Source organism: Diorhabda carinulata, chromosome 4, assembly GCF_026250575.1.
Source record: "Diorhabda carinulata isolate Delta chromosome 4, icDioCari1.1, whole genome shotgun sequence".
Taxonomy (NCBI): domain Eukaryota; kingdom Metazoa; phylum Arthropoda; class Insecta; order Coleoptera; family Chrysomelidae; genus Diorhabda; species Diorhabda carinulata.
This window is the reverse complement of record NC_079463.1, coordinates 4639213-4659839: the sequence shown is the minus strand read 5'-3', so window position 1 is coordinate 4659839 and position 20627 is coordinate 4639213. Positions and strand designations below refer to the sequence as shown.

The 20627-nt window shown below is 32.2% G+C and overlaps 2 protein-coding genes across 2 annotated transcripts; one reads left to right on the top strand and one right to left on the bottom strand.

Moving 5' to 3' along the window:
* Positions 1-584: 584 nt before the first annotated feature.
* Positions 585-9767, bottom strand: LOC130893509 (neutral alpha-glucosidase C-like). Its single transcript, XM_057799710.1, has 6 exons — positions 8637-9767; positions 7777-7978; positions 5855-6124; positions 4031-4478; positions 1590-1930; positions 585-1012 (listed from the first exon to the last, which is right to left on the bottom strand). Exons 1-6 carry the CDS (start codon positions 9635-9637, stop codon positions 695-697), a joined length of 2580 nt encoding a protein of 859 aa, XP_057655693.1. The 5' UTR covers positions 9638-9767; the 3' UTR covers positions 585-694.
* A 1339-nt stretch (positions 9768-11106) lies between these two features.
* On the top strand, positions 11107-19287 carry LOC130893508 (probable serine/threonine-protein kinase clkA). The gene is made up of 7 exons (XM_057799709.1): positions 11107-11351; positions 12075-12359; positions 12725-13002; positions 14739-14821; positions 16103-16138; positions 18028-18160; positions 19118-19287. The coding sequence occupies exons 1-7, from the start codon at positions 11122-11124 to the stop codon at positions 19180-19182; spliced, it is 1110 nt and encodes a 369-aa protein (XP_057655692.1). The 5' UTR covers positions 11107-11121; the 3' UTR covers positions 19183-19287.
* The last annotated feature ends 1340 nt before the right edge of the window (positions 19288-20627 follow it).

The following is a 20627-nucleotide window of genomic DNA, read 5'->3' as shown; positions in this document are numbered from 1 at the left end:
TGTTTTATTTTAGGATAGGTCTTACGCATATTTTATAGATTCTCTCTTCGCTTTGTTTTTCCATGTCATTTCCTCTCACTTGATATCGGTGCTCCGAGGGGATTGAATTTCATTTCTTTGTCGTGTTGTTGTCTACAGTTAATTTATATCTGATCGGGTCTTTCGCTATGACACACTGATTGAGTCTTCTCAGTTGAAATATCTGTACCTTCTTAGATAATTTGGATATAGCCTTTAGAGGTAATCTGTGTATCACTAAATGAAGAGATTTGCCCTAGCTGGCGCTTTCATAGCTCCTCTAAAAACAATTATCAGCTTGATTTAGAGCGAATAATCAAGTCTCTTACAGGCATTTAGATACTTTTTCTATCTTCTGCTTATTTTTTATTTCAGTTAATGTTGCTCCTTTCTTATCTTCTATTTCGTTTATTTAATTTACATATTTTCTTCTTGGTCTACTTCTTTTTCTCTTGTTATTAATTCCTGCTTTCGTACTAGTCGCGCACAAATGACGAAATGTTGTAGTTGAAGATGAGTTCAATGGAATATGGGTTAGGAATAATGTTTACTAGATTAAAAAAATATTAATCAAATAACATAAAATTTATTCACTTAAAATTGTTGAATTGACAGAATAAAATATTTTGACTAGAATGATCCAAAAACGAGTTTGTCTATATCTACAGCATTAGTTTCAATTTTCAGGACTAGTTTCAGATTCTTCTGTTGTAGTTGCTTCCGTGGTAGGAGGATCTATAAAAGGAGTGAAGGTATACTCTTCTTCGATCGCTGTGTTTATATCTTTCCTAGATGGTAAAGAATTTGTATCGTTTAAATAATGGTATACTTTGATATATCCCAAAGTAATATTCCAAGCTTCCTGTGAAATGATATTTATTTCGACACCTGTAGCATTAGCTTTGAAAGTTATTGAGATATCGTCTAGCTGCATTGCTCCCTCTGCTAATGGTTTTCCGTCCATGGCAATTATTAAATCTACAATATTGTCCACCTGCAATGAAAATAATATTTCATTCACCTATTTATCGAAATCTATCTGCGGATACGAATGTTGCTACTCAAGTTCTTAAATTTACAAATAGAAACGAATATTCATAAGCTTGCGTTTGAACCAATTGTCGAAGCGTTTTCTCCATTTGAGTTACCGTTGACCTCGCAATTCTTCCACTAAGCTCATGGAATTAGGAATGAGAGTGAGCAGTCGAGAAGACTGATGACCTCATCGGATAAAATGAGGGGAGTGGATGGAACTCTTAGAGAGGGTTGGGTTTGGACTAGGTGCCTGTATGTGTGGGTGTGCTATCAAAGAGAACACTTTTGCTCAACGTCTTCAGAATTAGCATAATAAGTAAGTGTAATTCTAGTTCCCTTTCAAAGGTAATCTACTGAAATTAAACTTTTAGCTTTCCAAATTACAGTAAGCTTGAGATTTGCTGTTCAAGGTACTATCTTGAATTGTTTCGACATCTCATCGTACACAAGTGTATAAATAAACTACGGAGCCGGAATATTTATTAAAAGATCAAGTTTTCTTGAATTATGCAGTATTTTTATAGTGGATTACTTACCTTCAAAGGTATAATTGTTCCTTGGGCAATGAAAACCAGAAAGTCCGTTTCTCTAACAGTGAGGCTAACATATGAATTTGTATAATTGGTTTCGAATACACTCCCTCCCCAATATTCATACCACACACCAATTTTTGGAGGAAGAAATGTACTAAGCTTAGTTTTATCAGCTGTTAGTGGATGTGCAACAAGAATCTTATCTCCAACCATATATTGTTCTTCCATGAAGAATGTGTCATTGTTTTCATGGAACTCGTAGAACATTGGTCGTATTAATGGTTCATTTTTCTTTATAATAGAGAAAAAGTATGGGAGCAGCATGTTTCGCAATTTTACAGCGTCTAGAATACAAAAAATATCTGTATACAGGGTGCTCCTAAATTCATGCGAAAATTCAGCAGGTAAATGACTATTATAAAATTTTCTCGGTTCAGTATCTTCACCTCTACTCTACAAGTAGGTCAGAAAAATTTAAGCAGGACTAACTTTAAGGACTAACTACCAAAATATTCGAAAAACTAGTGATTACAACCCTCATAAAAGTATTATGGATACCAAGACAATATTCTACGTATAAATTTCGATGTACATTTTGACTAACTTTTAATGTATCTCTCTAAGTTTTTGTTTTATTAGAATCTTAATCTATCAGTTTAAAAATAAGGGTGGGAAAGTGTATGTCGAGAGCTGCTTCAAATGTTTTTGTGTCGCGTTGCTTTGCAGTACAAACAATATCAAACAGATGTAATTTTGTGAGGTTATGATAGAAAATATTTCAAAAAACGTATTGTTTAGGGATGAATCTATGATTTATCGTAAAGATAATTAATACACTGTGAAGTAAGGATATAAAATAAGATACTTTTGTATGACCCAACATCCTTCAAAAACTTTAGATGGGAATTTCAGGAAACTACATTATATGTTCGGGAGCTTAACGCGATTGCAATATGAAAGTTCGGGAACTTTTTCTGAATATGGCCGGGCAACAAGTTGTATTACCTTTGTCACCAATAAAATTAAATGAAAAATTAATTGAAGTTGCATCATTAGTGCATCCAACGGTAGAAGCTCATAATTGTATTCAATTAAGACGATGGTTATAATGTCATGGACGTTCTCAAGGTGGAAATAAGGCAGAATTAGTTGAGGGGTTAGAATCACAACTTTAATGACAAGTAAAACTGCATTTTTCTTTGTCCCAGTAGATCCAAGTCTAGACAAAGGAAAGTAGTTGAAGCTAGAACGAGACAAGCAACGAAATGGTCAAGCAGTAAATAATAGTCCTTGGTTGAGTTTCCCTATTGTATGGCAAAAATTTCCATCAACAAGTTTGCCAAAATTATTTGATGAAGCTTCTATCTATGACTATCTGATTTCATCTTGCATAGTAGAGAAAAAAAATTATAATTCTTGTGATGACGATGAAGAAAATGAGTCAAACATTTTAGATTACAGTACAGCAAAACCAATAAAAAGAGGGAAGCTATATGTTGACAGTTATGATAAATTCTGAAAGTGGTAAAATTTTACGTGGGACTTGAGAATGTAAAGAATCAAGTTTAGAACGTTGTGCATATGTTGCTGCAATGTAAAGAACCTGCTGAACAAAATGTACCATGTACAAGTAAACTTTGTATTTGGAATCAAGGATCCAAGAAAAAAGAGGCCCATAAAGCTGACCATCAATATAATCAAGTCAACGATGATAATAATATCGATATAAATAACTCCAAGGAAAATAATATTGATGACACACGAAATGTAGAACAGGAAAAACAAAAAACATTATACTTTGCACGCGAGTTGCAAATGTTACATGGGGCCAACCAACGCCCGAGTATTTGGGAATTTATGATTACTTCGAAAAGCAATTTTACTTGTTAATTTTTTATTTATAAATATACGTTCATTTTAATTTCACTGTTTTTAACAGATAACATGGAAAATATGGCGGAATTTGAGACAGAAAATATTTTAAACTATTTAAAAGGCTATTGACCACCTATAATGATTGCATGAAAACACTGCACAGTCTTAAGGCCACGTTGTAGCATCTGGTACGAATTTTTTACTAGCCTTTAAGTCCTGAAAATGATTTGACCTATTTTCGTGCACGAGGGAGTGGAAAATGTTGTATTAGATACAGAACTAGATTCGACAGGATACCATCAGTAGTTTACATCCTGTTTTTGATTTCCTTAGCTAAAGATGTGATTATGCATCAAAATTTTGTATTAACTATTTGTAAATGTAGATATTGCTTATAATTGTCATCGTTCGTGAAAAATCATGAACGTGTATGTATCAAAAACTATTGATTTCTATATTATTTATCGTAGCAGTTTAAAGGAAGCTTTTTAATAGATAAGAAAGTTAATTATAGGGTTTATAACGAAATTCCAACTACCTCCAAGGTATTAGCCACTATTTTTTCTTACCTGCAGCACTTTGTTGAGCATACATTGTAGCGAGATCAGCTGGACCTCTATATGGAAATGGAGACGATATCCTGAACAAGGGCATGGTTACAGCTACTAAATACCAACGTAAACAAAGTTTTTCTTGAAGAATTTGATCAAAACTCGCCGTATCACCACATACTGGAAGACTTATTAATTGGTTGCCCGTTATGCTAGCGAACATTAAATTCAACAAATATTTTCTTAAATTAGTCCAAGATATTTCTACATTTTGTATTATTGTTGTTTCATATTGATCCATTGACTTTGTGGCTGATATGATAATTTTTTCAGGGTCTTTAGATTCGTAATAGGATTTAAAAGCTTCATATTGAGAGGCACCGTAATTATTGTGTTTTTTAATATGGAGGGTATTATTTGTAGTTGCATTCCATTGTAATGTGTAAGACATGGCATCTTGGAACTTCTAAAAGATATTCACCATTAGTAAAATGAAAATGATGCTATAAAAATTGTTATTTATAAAATTGCTCGATAACAACATGGTTAAATGGAAAGAAATCACATGGTGATAGATCCGGCGAATAGGGTTTCTCGTTGTTTGGGGAATCGGGTTCAGCCACAAGCAAACATACGAACTTAACAGAAGAAACGGAAACTATTTAATCGCAACTATTTGAAGATTACACTTACTGACTTTTTAACTAAATAATTTTATATATATCAAATTTTGACAAGACATGAGGTTACTACGACGTGATTAAAGCGACAACAACTACAACCACTTACTTCACTATACCGACTACAACCATGACAGACACTAATTCCACAACACTCGTCGTCGCGTTCTGTTCAAAAGTGGATCAGTACGGGATTGGTATGATTGAGTATTATCATACTCATAACCTTGATTCAATCAATATCGCGAACGGTCCATGATTGCTTTGTGTTTGGAATAAGAAAATGAATAAAATCGCAGAACTCTAGTGGCCGAAAACGCAGGTTTTGGATAAATCAAGATCTACAGAATGAATGATTTCTTCCGGTTTTACAGTGCTTGAATATTTTATGCCAAACTAAGGCCAGGACACACTTGTCATCCGATTCCGGTGCGATTTTACTCCAAATTCAGCTTCGGATAGATAAATTAGCTACTCTCGCCAGTCTCCATTCAATTAAAATCGCGAAAGGTTCTCTGCCCAAATGTTCAAAAATTTTAGGTATGCTGGCACTTTGTTTGAAAATGAAAGATGAAGAAAACTGAAGAGATTCCATGGAAAACAGAGGTGAACGCAAATTTTGAGTACATTCTGTTTGGAAAAGATCCGTAGAAGGAGAATATTCTAAATTTCCACCTCATCTGTTCATTAACGAGACAAAATTATTTTAGAATGTTGGCGGCGTTTAATCTGTTGGCACTTAAACTTTGTTTGAGTAACACACATATTTTAGACAAGTTATCACTTATAGACACCGTTTATTAGTTTTACTTTTCTCATTTTCATTTTTTTTACAATCCCAGAAATTTGGAGTATACTAGAAAAAAAGGAAAACAAAAAAATGGAACAGTACATTATATTTTGAAGAGTGTTGGAAAGTTGTGATCAATCTCTAGTATCATTTTCCTCTCAGCCACCCATCCTACTGTAGGATCGGAAGGATACATGATAGGTGTGTCCCGGCCTTTACTTTTACTCAATTAACATACTTTTCCTAGATGCTATTACATTAGTAAGAAAAGAACAGAATGAATCATTGTTTTATAAGTTAATGTTGAATACGAGAAGAATCCATAAAAATAAATTTTAGAAATTCATATGTTATTTTGAATATTATTATTACCTTTGTAATATAAGGTAAACTTTCATTATCCATGTGAAATCCTTCGTCCTTTGGCCAATTTTCGCTCAATATAAAACCATCGACGCTACCATTTACATGTTCCTCGATAAACTGATCAAAATATTCAATAAACTGTGAAATATTTTCATGACTATAATCCGGAAAAGAAACGTTCTGTCTTAAATATTTTCCTTTATACGTAGTTTCGTTATAATTATATAAAATACCAAGATCTTTAGCTTTATAATAAAGAGTTGAGTTTTCCAGAATCTAGAACGTAGATGTTACATTTTATTTCATACAGAAGGTTACTCTGACAAAATAATTATAAATTGTTATTATATAAACTGTTCATAGATTCAAAGCTTACGATACCGCAAATAGAAAATATTCCAAAAAAGTTAAAAGTCTTATCAAAATGTCACTCAAACATACACTTAACTTAACTTAACTTAACTTAACTTAAGGAAATTTGTAAAAGCTCCATAGAAACGGCAGGGACAGTGAATCTACGAGTCAACGGAGATAAAACGAAATTCATAATAATGACAACACCACAAAAGAAAATAGCAATGAGTAGGTTTTTAAATTCAACATAATTAAGAAAAATTATGATCTTAGAACAAGTTCAAAGTTACGTATATCTAGTGGTGAACCTATAATTCTGAAAATAATTTCCACATGTTTCTGGGGATAACTATTTTTATTGTTTCTCCTGAAGCTGTTATATAATCCGTTCCTGAGATATGAATCACGGTCATTCTAGTTGCCCAGCCGGTACTGAGTCCTAAAATGTGCCTTTTGATACTGCGCATCCAAATCTAAGTGCCATCAAACATCAAACCGACTCAAAAAGATCGATTTTTGAGTCGACTCGAATCGATTTCATAAAAAAACGAGGTCGAAAAGATTCATTTCTGAAAAATCGATTATCTTTCAAGTTTGTATTTACAATGTAAATATAAATCCATTTTATGATAAACATAAAAGATACCATAATAAACAATCTCTGGGATCTCTTATCAGTAAAATCAGGGATTTTTTGTGCAGGGAATTCGATAATAACAATTATTTTTATTACCATATCAAAGTATCAGATCAGGTATAAAAAACATTCATTTTCTAAAGGTATTTGTTACACAAAAATTTTAAGAAAATAGATAATATAACTTATAGTTCCCAATGCTCAATATCTAATAGACAATAGTCTGTGAAGTCTACTGGGATCCAAGCGGTTCCCTTCAACACTTGCGATGTTGCCAGCAATTAAAAGGCAGCCTTACAAGGAATAGATGATTCATTACGGCTATTCAATTAACATGGCGATGAATAGAGCTTTTTTGTTCTAACAGTAAAGTATAGGATCATATTTTAGGTGCATAACTGTCTGTGATAAATAATCCTCATTTTTTTATCAAAACAAAAAAAATGTTGATTTTCAAGGTCCACTAAATCGATTCAGAACAACATATAGATAAAAAAATCGATTTATTTGGTCTGTGTGAATCAAATATCCACAAAAATTTGTTATTTACAAAACACAAAGATGAGGATTGATGTTCCAAGTAATACCTAGTAGTTATTCCTGGTTTCACTATGTGCAATTTATTAAGAAATCATTTATATATTTATCTTATCAAATACAGTATCTAAAGTGTGTATTTCTATCTGAAATCAGTACTAAAATGATGTGTCAACTTGTTTATAGAATAAATGATGATGATAAATATTAAATGATTAAATTAAAATAAGACAATTTGCAAATAATAATTTTGCTGTTTGTCTATGATTTGAGCAGAAAACGACTTGGATGTAATTTATTTATTAAGATTTTAATAGAAAAAAATGTTAGGAGACGAAAATCTTTCTGTCTGGTCCAGCAAAATCCAATTTATTTCCTATTAAGAGATTATTATACTTACCTGAGAAGGTACAGATAGAAGAAATTTTTTATCCGAATATTTATCTAATAATTCACTCAATGCGTCGCCGGAATAATTTTCATGCTTCACTTGTAGTACCATTGCCATGAATAGATTTTCATCTACACAAAACATATCGGCGATATCCTCTATACTAGATTTATCCACTAGATCAGATACATTCCAATAAGTACCTTGGTTTCTGTGAATGAGAATTGGAATAAATGAGATTTTTTACAATTTGCATAGAGAAAAATAATAGAAAGAAGTGGTATGAGTGGCAAACCTTCGAAACTAGGGATTTTACGGAGATTCGACTCCGATTCCGAAAACTCGGAACTTCTTATTGATATTAAAACTCCGATATCGACTTTGGTTCAGATACTTTTAGATCGAATGTTGGAATAGGAGAATCGTTATTTGGTAGTTTGTAATAATATATATATTCACCAAATAGAGACACGACTACATCTTTGAAAGACCATTTAAAATGTTTACATCCTTCTGAATATGAATAGAAACTGGTAGAAAAGTACTGCCTCCGACTTCAACGCCTTTCCAAGGAGCCAAAAATCAAATTACTCTCAAAGAATAAATCAATAAAACCTAATCCCAGAAAAAATTAAATAGCCAGCTTCAAAAAATTTCGAAAACTTCTTTGATTTCTGTGGAGCAGTTGAGTGTCAATTTAAAGTTAGGTTTATTTAGAAAAAAATATTCAATTAACCCCTACCGCCATTTCAATAGATATATCAAACATTTACACCTTTTGACGACGATTTTGCAAATCTGGAAATATTTTCCATGGGCTTCTGGTACATAACGAATAGTTTCCAAAATATAAAACTCTGAATTCTTACCTACACATATATGTTTGCAAAGCCCAATAAGGCAAACTTTGATTGTCTGTGATCCTGTTCTGTGTTTGTTGATTGTATAAATCCTTGGGTGTTGGACCGACTGTTAGTTCTAATTCTATTGAGCCGCCGGTTAAGCTTTTTAACAATATTAGATGAGATGGAAGAATCGTTAATTCTAGGGGACCATCGTGATATACAGTCAAACCATGAAATTTACCTTTATTATAAGCCCAAAGAATAGGCGTCGAGGTATGATCATTTTGATTTTTATAAAAGATTTTAGTATATGTAGAATTATCCTTTACTTTAATCAAAGTTCGATCAATACCGAATAAATGATCATTTGTAAGATAAACGTTCCATTCCCAATAATTTTCTGAAGCTATAATCGGACCTTTTGCTGTAGATAATAAAAGATCTCCGTTCGGTCTAAAAATTTCCACCATTAGCTTCTCTTTAGTCGTTTTCACGATATAATTTTTCTCATGCAATATGTTTTCCTCCATTTTGTTGTTTTCTTGGTGAAGAATAATGTTAATTCGATCTGTAGTGTTTTCATATATGGTGATTGCCATTTTTGGTACGGTTTTGGTATTAAAAGGGGAAAAAGAACGGGACGCGACATATGCTGATCCTTTTAAATCATAGGAGTATTTCGAAGGCAAATAATGGTAACATTGTTGAGTAGGTTTATCGTGGCAACAGCCTAAATTTACGCACTGGGATTCACTGATATTCACTTTTCCACAAGGCACTCTAAATTTACTGTTAACAAAACACGTGTAAGTCTCTACTTGCTTGTATGTTCCTAGATCTATTACCAAGTAATATGTTAAAAAAGGTATTGTTATTGTAAATACACATATTAACAACCATCCTAATACGTTTACTTGGCACAATATGGACCGTACCGTCACTCTTTTCTTACTATAAACATTTTCGTTTCTAAAGTCGCGACGTACTTCGTTTTGTACTTGAATAAATGTTCGATCATCATCCATTTTCCTCGTTTGCGTTATATTCTCAAAAGATTTTCATATTATTTGGATGAATTTAGCACTGAAAACTATGTGAGAGATTTTAAGTAAGTAGTCAATTCCTTTATTAGAGGATAAGATAAAACTGACAAGTGCTCATTTTATCAGAGAGATAATATTTCTGTTTAATTTTATTTTCTACCAGTTAACGAAATACGTCAGATACAATGAATTTTGTACACGGGCTCAAGTCATATCCTGGGTCGCCACGGAAATCCGGGACACTAAATCAATAAATAAGATTTTACAAATACAAAAAATAACAAATTAACCAAAACCTCTGTCCTATGTGTCCCCGATTCTACCAATACTTTGTGCCTCAAAGACTGTAGTTACGGAAAAAAACACGTGACTAGTTTATGATAAAATATCTTATTAATACATCTAAATGTAGAAGGACTTTCCCAACAACTATAAAATTATTTTAATAAATAAGATATTAGGATAAGTCATAAAGGACATAATAGTTTACCCAAATATTTCACAAAATTGAAATCTAAAACACCAAAAAATAAAAGAAGTAATATTATATATCAACTGCTTTGTTCTAATTATGACGCTGCCTACATAGGGCAGACATCACAATATTTAGAAAATAGACTAAAAAGGCATCAATACGAAAAAAATAAAACTAATCACCATGAAATATTAAAAAAACATAAATTCAAATATTCTTAGAACGAAATCTAATACATGAAAAAGAGAATTTTTAGAAATGGTTCACATTCATAAAAACGAAAAAGCTATGAATGATAGAAAAGACCTAAATAATTTGATTAAAATTTATAGCTCTATTTTGTAAATTCTAATAAAACTACAAATAATTTGATTGATTAAGACTGCTACATATTTGTGATGTAAAGACTAAGGAAAAATTAATTTGTCTTATTTTCTATTTTGATTTTATTCTTATTGTGATATTCATGATGTAGGTGATCTATTGATTAATATAAATACGCAAATTGCCAGTGTCAATATCATATTTTGATAAAGACTTAAAGAAAAGTCGAAACGTCAAAAATTATTAAAAAAAACTAATTTTAAAACAGAAGAGACCTAAAATAAAGAACATTTAAATGCATTAATATATCCAAAGGTCTAAGAAATCAGAAATTAAAGAAACTATCTTATGTGATATACTTCAATCACAAAATTAGTTTTTCTAATGTTTGGTATAATTTAAATCAAAAATCCTCTCTGCCTCGCCGGGTTCCTTTTTTCCCTAATAATTAAATCTTAATAGGCACTATTAATATCATTAAAAAATTTGATTCTCCATTATTTTGTCAAGCCACAGTTAAAACGGATATACATAATAATTACTAATATCGAACATCCTTTCTAAGTGACCTCTCTTATCAATTCTAGACAGATTAATTAGTATTGAGTATTAATATAAAAACTCCTCTTAATTCATCATATTGTTGTTTAAATACAGAATAGAAAAAATGAAGACCCGATCCGTTTTCATCTATTTAATTGTATCTTTAATAGCAATTAGTGATTCTTTAGGAGATAACACTAAACTGAAAGACTTTGTCAGGTATTCTAGAAATAAGAAATCTAATGACGGAGATAACAATCAGGATTCTAATAAGGACGACGATATCTTACACACAGAAATTTCAAAAGTATTAGATGAGTGTAGCTCAAACAATAACAAAAATAATAATAACAGGTCAGTATTTCATAGAATTAGTGGATGAAAAGCTTATACATTCGTAGTACGGGGGTTATTCGGGAACTGCATATGTTTTCAAGTCGTTATCGGTTGCGAAACGCCGAAAAAATTCTTTTATGTAGTATAATTAGAGAAAATGTTGTATATTTTGTTTTGATTATTATTATTATTATTATTTGAATTATATAATTATCATTTTTATACTTTTTTTTCGATTTAAATGGCAACTGTTGGTCTGAAGTTTCTGTTGTGGAATACTGAGGTAGTAATTTGATTAAATCAACAATATCTATTTAATTAGAATATTGATTACAAATTAGCGTCGTATTATTAGTTTAAAAAACGAAATTTTTGATAAATTATACAGTGTTAATTATTGAGAATCGAATGTACACATTTCGGTTAGAATGTATTACAAACAGAGCGTTTCCACCGAGTTCTGTGAGTTAAGGAAACAGCGTTCAAATCAGTTTGGTATTTTCTAAATAATATTCTCTGTTGTTTACGACTAGGAAAAAACCAAAATATTAAAGTATTGTTTCAATAAGATAAAGGATAAAATTGTAAAGAAGTGACCGTATTTGAAGAAAAACAAAGCTTCTTCATCAGGATAAAGCACGTTGAGCGACTATTTCCTGTTTCCAAACCTTAAAATTTCACTTGAGAGAAACTTGATACCTCACCCAATCTGTTCGTATGAAATATATCTATTTTTTCAAGGTATACAACAAATGGACAGTCTTCTGATACATACAGAAGAATAGCTAACAACGGAAATTATTACAAATACGTTGGATATAACAACAACGATAATAATAATGATAGATATAGGAACTCAAGAAATAACTCAAATGCGAATAGCAACTTTGATAAGAGAAATAATGGCGATGATTATAATGATAATGATAATAATCCTTATACAAGAAATGATCATAATAGCCGTGATAGTGGTACTGATTCAAATAGTAATCATGGTGATTACTATAACGATAATCCTTATTCTAGGTAAGTATAATTGTCTAAAATATTTTTTGGAGCTATAATATTGTGGACCGACCTTTTTTGGCTCTATTTATGTCTAGATTTGTCATCAATCATTCGATGTAATTCGTTTTGATTATTTTAAGTTGGTCTAAGAACACTCAGAGGTAACTCAACTTATGCCCTCTTTAAGTTACAATCAAACATGACCTTTTCTCGTTAATTTCCGTTTTTATAGGTTTCTTCTTTCATATCTCGAGTTTTGATTATTTTAAGCTGGTCTAAGAACACTCAGTATATAAAGCCATAGTCATTTCTGTGGAGCAGCGCGGGTCCTTAAGATTAATCTCAAATAAATTTATGTCCCAATGAATTATCTTTTGTTACAGTGGCAGTAATAATAATGATCGATACGGGTATAACAACAATAATAAAAACTGTAACTGCAATGAGTACGGATGCAGTACATTCAATAACCAATACAATACTGACAGTGGTAATAATGGTCATGAATTAGATTATGGTAACGAAAATCAAGGTTATAGTTATAACTATAACAGTAACGGACGTGATAATACGGCTGGCAGTAATATGAGATCCGCTCAAGATGAAGGGATCTATGGATATAATAGACAGTACGCCCATCAAAATATACGTGATCGCAATGGTGAGTATTGAGTAAGCTTTGTCCATTAATTGGAGAGTACAGTGTATAAAACACAAAAAAATTTGAAATCTAGTAAAAAAAGAGATGGAAGATTATTGAATGAGGGATTAGAAAGATGGGTGCCATGGGTATAAGGATGTTCTTCTAAGAATTTGTTGGAATGGCAGCAATGGAATGGAAAAACGTACTAATAAGATGTGATTTCAGTTTTCGTGATTTCTATGTACTAATATCTGAAGCTACGTTTATGTAATTATCAAAAGAATAGCTTATTGTTCTCTCCATATCGTTTGTCTCATAATCCTCTCTCTCTTGAGTATTATCCGCAGCCATTTCGTTACTTATTGTCTCATTTAATGTCTAATTTAATTTGGTTTTGTATTCTCAATCCCTAAACCATTTATTGCAAGCTGCACCAAGACATCAAAAAATATCCGCCTGATCGATTCTCATCTTTTCATTTATAAGCACGAAATTAACGTCTGTATTTGTGTTCGGTTTTCTATATTTGCATTTGAAACTTCCTTCATACAGGGTTCAAATCGTATACATCTTGAGCTAGAACTATTTAAATGAGTTGGATTGATAACAAGGATTGGAATGAACTTGCGCATGATGGCGGGCAATTGATTGTCGTTCCTAATTGTATATTTGTATATGCTATTGAAAATAGTAACTAGTGCTTTATTCAGAAGTTCCCAATTGGCATCACCGGTTTACTCGAGAAGCCATTCAACAGCTGATAGTTACTTTTTGTTTACTTTGGTTTGATATTTCATTGTGCATCCACATACACTGAAGTAACGCTTGGAACTTGTTGAAATGTTTTATCATAAAGGTCCTCTAAAGCGGCAGATTCTATAAGCAATACATCGTTTTGGGACTTCGTTTTCTCTTACTGATAAAGTCAATGCTTTGAAGCAAATGTAGTCGCTATAAAAGAGAGCATGGAAGAGGATCTAAATGTTCAAATCGTCGCCATTGTCAGCAACTTGTATTACACAATAAGTGTTGTAAAGCTGTAAAATATTCCGTAGTGGCAGTGGGATTCCAAAATGGATTGTAGGTTTATCAGTTGCAAGATTCAAAATATCGGGGCAAAATTTAAGTAGTCGGGATTCCAAATCAAAATGTTACTTTTCATTGTTTCAAAAACATTGTAAAATATAATTTTCGTTTATGGGTTGTCCCAGATATGCTTCGAGCTCGATCTTATGGTGGGTCCAAACTATGACTATGAAGTAAAAAAAATTACCCAAACATTTGGATAGAATGTCTGTACAGAATTTTCATTATTTTCCGTTCGAAAATACAATTTAAATTTCTTAGCTACGATAAATACGCAGACTTACACGCATACTCCGACTTTCGGATCGCACCGATATTTGTCTGTACTGTCTAGTATGCACAGACAAAATTCTCTAGAATTTTATGGAAGTCTGTCTCATGTGGACCCACCATTAGGGTTGATTTCCGTCCAACACGCTCTGCAATTGCTTCCAAGGTCTACTGTTCATGTTTACTTCAATACGGATGAGTGGGGGTTTTTATTTGAAGCCCTGTGGTAAAACTTCTTTTGGGAATATGGAATTCAGACGAATATCGACCTAGCATCTCTATTTAACGTATATCGATATAATTTAGTATTTTAGTAATAGAAAAGAATCACAAAATCCAACAGGAAACATCATCGGTATCAATTTTTGTTAAGATATTGGTTCTTTTGATTGTTTCAGAAGACTTCTACAGTTACGGACGAAGAAAACGAAGTAACAATAATAGCAAAACTAACAGCGATAGCAATAATAATGATAACCAAGTAAACAATTATTATTTATAAATTATTGTAGATTGTAGATTGTTTGTGCATTTGCTTTGGCATTTCAGCCACTCTACAACTATACCTGGAAGATATTTTGTACAAGACTCATTATTCTGCTTTCCCCTACGTAGACTCCTACCAAAGGAGGTTTTTTTGGGGTATTTATATCCCACTTCCACGTGTTTTCACTATTCCTTCGAGTCTTTTGATGGAATGGACAGGACGTTCTCAAAACAGATGCTCTGGTGTCTCTATAGACTGCTTGTAAAATTTCCAGTTGTTATCCATTCCCATGCCTATTGTCTTCACGGGGCAGTGACCTCTCTGAAAACAGACCATCAGTGTATGTCGTTTTTTGGAAATCCATAGAAGCTCCTCAGACTTTTTGAACACATGATTATGAATATTTTTGTTGGTCTAAGCTCGTAAAACGTTTTTTGATGGAGATTGATAAAGTATTTGTAGAGACAGCATAATCTCTATACACTAATTTCAGCGAGTTTCAAATTTTTCAAAGTATTAAAATATAACCATTCTGACAAATATGCGATGTCTTTGCCATTACATCTTTATTCGTCTGTAATCATTTCTCATTAGATCATTTAATGGTAACAGAAGATAATTGGAAGGAAGCATATTAGATGAAAATTGTGGGACCCAGTACGGCTAATTTTTCTCTAAATTAGCAGAAAATGGGCTGTCGCGTTGTTGTAATAATTCAAAACACTTTCTTTCGATAAAGATGGTTGTGTTTTCGTTATCAAAACGAGTCAAATTGATGTTTCTTTCCTTTTCTCTAACTAATCAATAAAGATTACTCCTCAAAAATCATGAAACACTGTTACCATGATCTTATACACCGAAAAAACGGTTTCTGTTTTCTATAAAGCACGAAGGAGCTTTTAATCGATATTAAGCAATCATGAAACCTAACTAGACAGCTTATGAACATTTTTAAAAGCAGAGATGCAGGGATGCACGTAGTTTCTCCTCGGTTTCTTTAATTGTTTTCCACGTTAAATATAGTGTTTAATTATTAAAGAAAACACTTTTCTTTATATGTGTGTTAAAACAAATCTTTCAGTCAGATTTGTGAAACATTTTAAAATATAAGATCAGAAACACAGTTGAAATTTATAATATATTTATCGTAATATGAGTATTGTCAACCTTTTATGTCAAACCACCTTCGTATACATACATGTATTTGGGAGATGAGTGTCACTAATTAATTTAACCTAACCAAAGTCATTGAGTCAATAATTTTTTATTTTTCAGTGCGTGAGTCAATGTATATTTAACAACATGGAATTGGTGAGTACAAATTCATAATAGGTTGGTAATTTTGGTAAAAAATCGACATTTTCACCTATAACTACTATCATTTTTAAAAATTCTCTTCTTTTGTACTTAATTCCGTACCAAGAATTTTTAAATTTTTATAATGCAGTTTTTATCGTATTGATGCCCGTTTAATCTATTTTCTAAATTCTGAGATGTCTGTCCTATATAAACAACTACACAATCATTACAATGTACTTGCTTTTGGGAGTTTTTGATTTTAATTTAGTGAAATGTCTTGTATGATTTACATTAGTATCATATTTATTGAAATAATTGTATAGTTGTTGGGAAAGTTGATGTTGTAGGTGATCTATAGATTAATATAATTATGTATATAAGTTGTCAATGTCATAACATCTTTTGATAAAGACCAAACTATATTTCCTTTACTCTATTCTGATAATATGGAGATTCCAGATGACAATTATTGTCATATTTTGCTTTTTCACTTTCTACTAATTGTGTCATATTAATGATAATGAGTGTTTAAGTGAATGCCAGTGTCAGTTTGTCTCAGAATTGGTTTAGCTTTTCAACCAGGAGCCTCAGAGAATCTCTAATGATTGTTCTAGAAAAGTGGCAATTTAAAGACTTCAATTTAGTACCAGACAGCATTTTCAAAATATTAAGAATCAACAAATCATTATATATCCAACGGTGTATTCTGCAATTTCATGCTGATGCTTGGCGATGAATTATAGCGTCAAATGCGGTCATGTCGTACGAATTAGACTAGAGCGCAATTTGAAATAGTTATAGCGTCAAATTTGTAAAACGTAAAGCGACAACAGACAATATAAAATCATCAGTTTCGATAGCAAATGAATCGATTTTAGAGAAACTTACATGGTTAATTTGAATTATTAAAAAGCAGTGGCTGGAACTGATTGATATCAATTCTTAATTAATGAGTATTAACTGACTGAAACCACAATAATAAAACGACAAAAATATAGTTGCTCCTTTTTTATTTCATTATCGTTAAATATTTAGGTTTACCCGTATTCAACAAGGAATAATTATTTAAAGTTTCAGCAAAATTGTTAGAGAGTTATAAACGTTTAGCTTGAACGTTTTAGTGACATCGAATGTTTACTAGTTCTACCAACTTCAACTTCAATAACTCTCGTAAGGTTGTTGAAAACATTCTCGACCTAAAAAAGAAACAAGATATTTTTTTCCTAACTATTTTTATTTTTCAGCAAAGTCTCCTTTTTAAGTTGCTATCACTTTACCGCCCGATGCAACATCTTTGCATTTTTAGGCGCAGGTTCGCCATTTGTAATCCACTGTCTTGACTAGTTTTTCGTTTTAAGAGTGTAATGGTGGATCCAGGTTTCATCTACAGTTATGAAACGATACAATTTTGCTTAAATAGCGTCTATAAGGCCTGAGAAACGTTCCAGTTGAGCAAACGCGGAACCCAACACGTAAATAGCTTATATGGTGACGTTTGATTTTAGCTAGCTAAAATTTTAGGGTCGTAAATGATGGTGCAGAGTCTCCATTTAATTCTTAACTTTGCGTAGGCGTTTTGCCTTGAAGAAACAAATATGTAATGACAGTTCGATACTCTACTTTATCCGTTTTTAGCAAAATGACAACTCACTTATACCATTGTTTATCAGGAAATAAGCGTCCAAAATGATTAAAATTTTAGTAAGAATGCCTCAAATCTGGTTGAGGTCGCTAAATTTTCAGACAATCCTCATAAAATGATATTCAATAAGCTTGTAGATAAAGATTATTTCATTGTTTTCATTAAATGTTATCACTTCGTTGATGCTATTTCAAATTTAAACTTTCATTTACTTACACTATTGATTTACTCGTTCCGAAATGTGGTATTTTGATTCTAGCTAGATGATGATGAATTACCATCGGAAACATTGATGATTAAATGGATCCAAGAACATGTAACCGATGACGATATGAAAAGAATTAAATATTTAAGAGAAATTAGGAAATGTTTCAACAGATTATCCACAAGTGGTAGGTTATTTTTAAAAAAATCAGAATTCAATTGAATTAAAAATAACTGAAAGTCTAAAACCAAAAAGAAATCGCACGTGGCTAAATATGGTGGATATGGTAGATGGGACAATAGCTCGTATACAAATTTGGCTTTAGCAAAGACGTTGTGCTATCATATTTTCCTTCGCTAAATGTGGCAGCCTCGAATTGACCCCAATAATTGGGCGTACGAGTAGTTAGGCCCTGCGATCGAATAGGTACTCGATGTTGATCACACTTTTTAAGCCCAGCATATAATAACTATCATCTTTCAGACCGATAGGACAGTTTTCGCTCTCTTTGGAGCACGTTCTCTGTTTCTTTCAAGTACCATATTTAGTTGACCGTCACGGAATGATGCAGAAACTCCCTCGAGTTGAGCTTAAACAGTGTTAGACATTACTCTGAGAGTGTTTTAACGTTGCGCTTGTTATCCAGAGTGATGTCTTTTCCTTCCAAAAACAAGAATCATATAACAAAACTACGAATCCGATCTGGCTGCTCTTGTAAAGATAGTTTTGAAAAAAACTGTGATGTCTTTTCCCGTTCTTAAGTTACTATTTTTGACTGATTCTCGTTTTGTATCAAAAATAGAATTTCCCACAAACATTGAATTTCAAACTAACTTTAGATAAAAAAGTTGAAATATGGATTTATATCGTCAAATCATTTACGATATAACATGCAATTACTTTGGAATAGTGTCGCAACTTCACTGATGAGCTATTGAATGACGTTGATGGTAAAAGGTTATAATTTCTGATAAAATTCAATGAGTGTTGCTGCAATTATGCCCACACATCGTTTCTTGTTGGTAATTTTGTTGAGAATTTGAGATTCTATTAATCAATTTGTATTTAAAGTGACTAAATTTTATATTTTCTCTCACAATTTGAAGCAAATATTTATATTAAAACATTAATATTTGTCTTGTAGAAATTAATGACGGCTGTGAGTATTCTAACGAGTTAGCCAAGTGCCTAAATTTGGATGTTGATTAAGTATATATATATACAGAATAGAAAATATGTTTACAGTAGTCTGCAACTCATATTAATATTTGTATTGTGATTTTTTCAATGAATAATTAAATTTTCAGCTTCAAGTGACTTGCAATTTATTTATAATCATTTCAATAGCTTGTACTAATAAAATAATTGGTGAAAGAAGGAAACCTGACAATCATTATAATGTTAAACTGTATGTTAATCTATTAGATTAGTTTACAATTCTTTCTAGAACGTGAGACTGTTACAATATAAAGGAATTCAACGATTTTTGGTTTTAAAAAAAGAATATTTGCTTCACGCGATTACCCGGTTCGATGTCTATCTGAATTACAAAGACATTCCAGCATAACGTCTGTTGAACTGGAGATTTTTCGATTCAAAAATCGATTCCAATTCACGCATTCCTATTCTTTTCGTATTTTAATTGTCAAAAAACAATCGTGTGATGTCTTTGACCACGTGATTCCAATTTTAATGATTCCCAATAGAAGGCTAAGTTGAGAAACGTAACTGATTTATACGAAGTTCAGAGAAGGAATGATTTCAACGTGGTACAACGCACTTACATGTACGGGAAGTAGCAATAGGAGAAATAAAAAATTTATATTAATAATTAAATTAATGCCTCATATATGAGTAGCATTATTTCTATATACTACCATAAATTTAAAACCGAATTCTAACTGTAAAAGCATTAAAAAGACCATTTGGATGTTAGTCCTTTAGATTTATTACCATTTTCTTAACCAAAGTATTATTTTCTACAAACACCGAAGAGTTCAGTTATTTCGAGATACTATAAGAATAGCTCATGGCTACTGGCAATCCTGCTATCAAAGCAGATAATAATCTCATCTCATCTCTATCCGTCATACTACCTCAAACCTCAAAAAAATTGCGTTAACGCTATTTATCTAGAAGCAACGTTCCCAAAAACTACCTGGCCTTCTTACATGTCTACTCTACGACATTAGGTGTACCACTACATCCTGAACGCATTTCTTCAGCGTCCGTATGACCTGGTGGACTCGCCAATTACCCGAAGACAGGAAATAAAGCAATCGCTGATCAACTCGCCTTCTCGTGGCTCCTACTACGGTCCTTTTCCTTGAAACTCAAGGGGGAAATTGCGTTAATGCTATTTATCTAGAAGCAACAGCATAATATGACGTTCCTGAAAACTACCTGGTTTCGTACATGACTCCTTTCCGGCATTACGTGTACCACTACATCCTGAACGCATTTCTTCAGCGTCCGTATGACCTGGTGGACTCGCCAATTACCCGAAGACAGGAAATAAAGCAATCGCTGATCAACTCGCCTTCTCGTGGCTCCTACTACGGTCCTTTTCCTTGAAACTCAAGGGGGAAATTGCGTTAATGCTATTTATCTAGAAGCAACAGCATAATATGACGTTCCTGAAAACTACCTGGCTT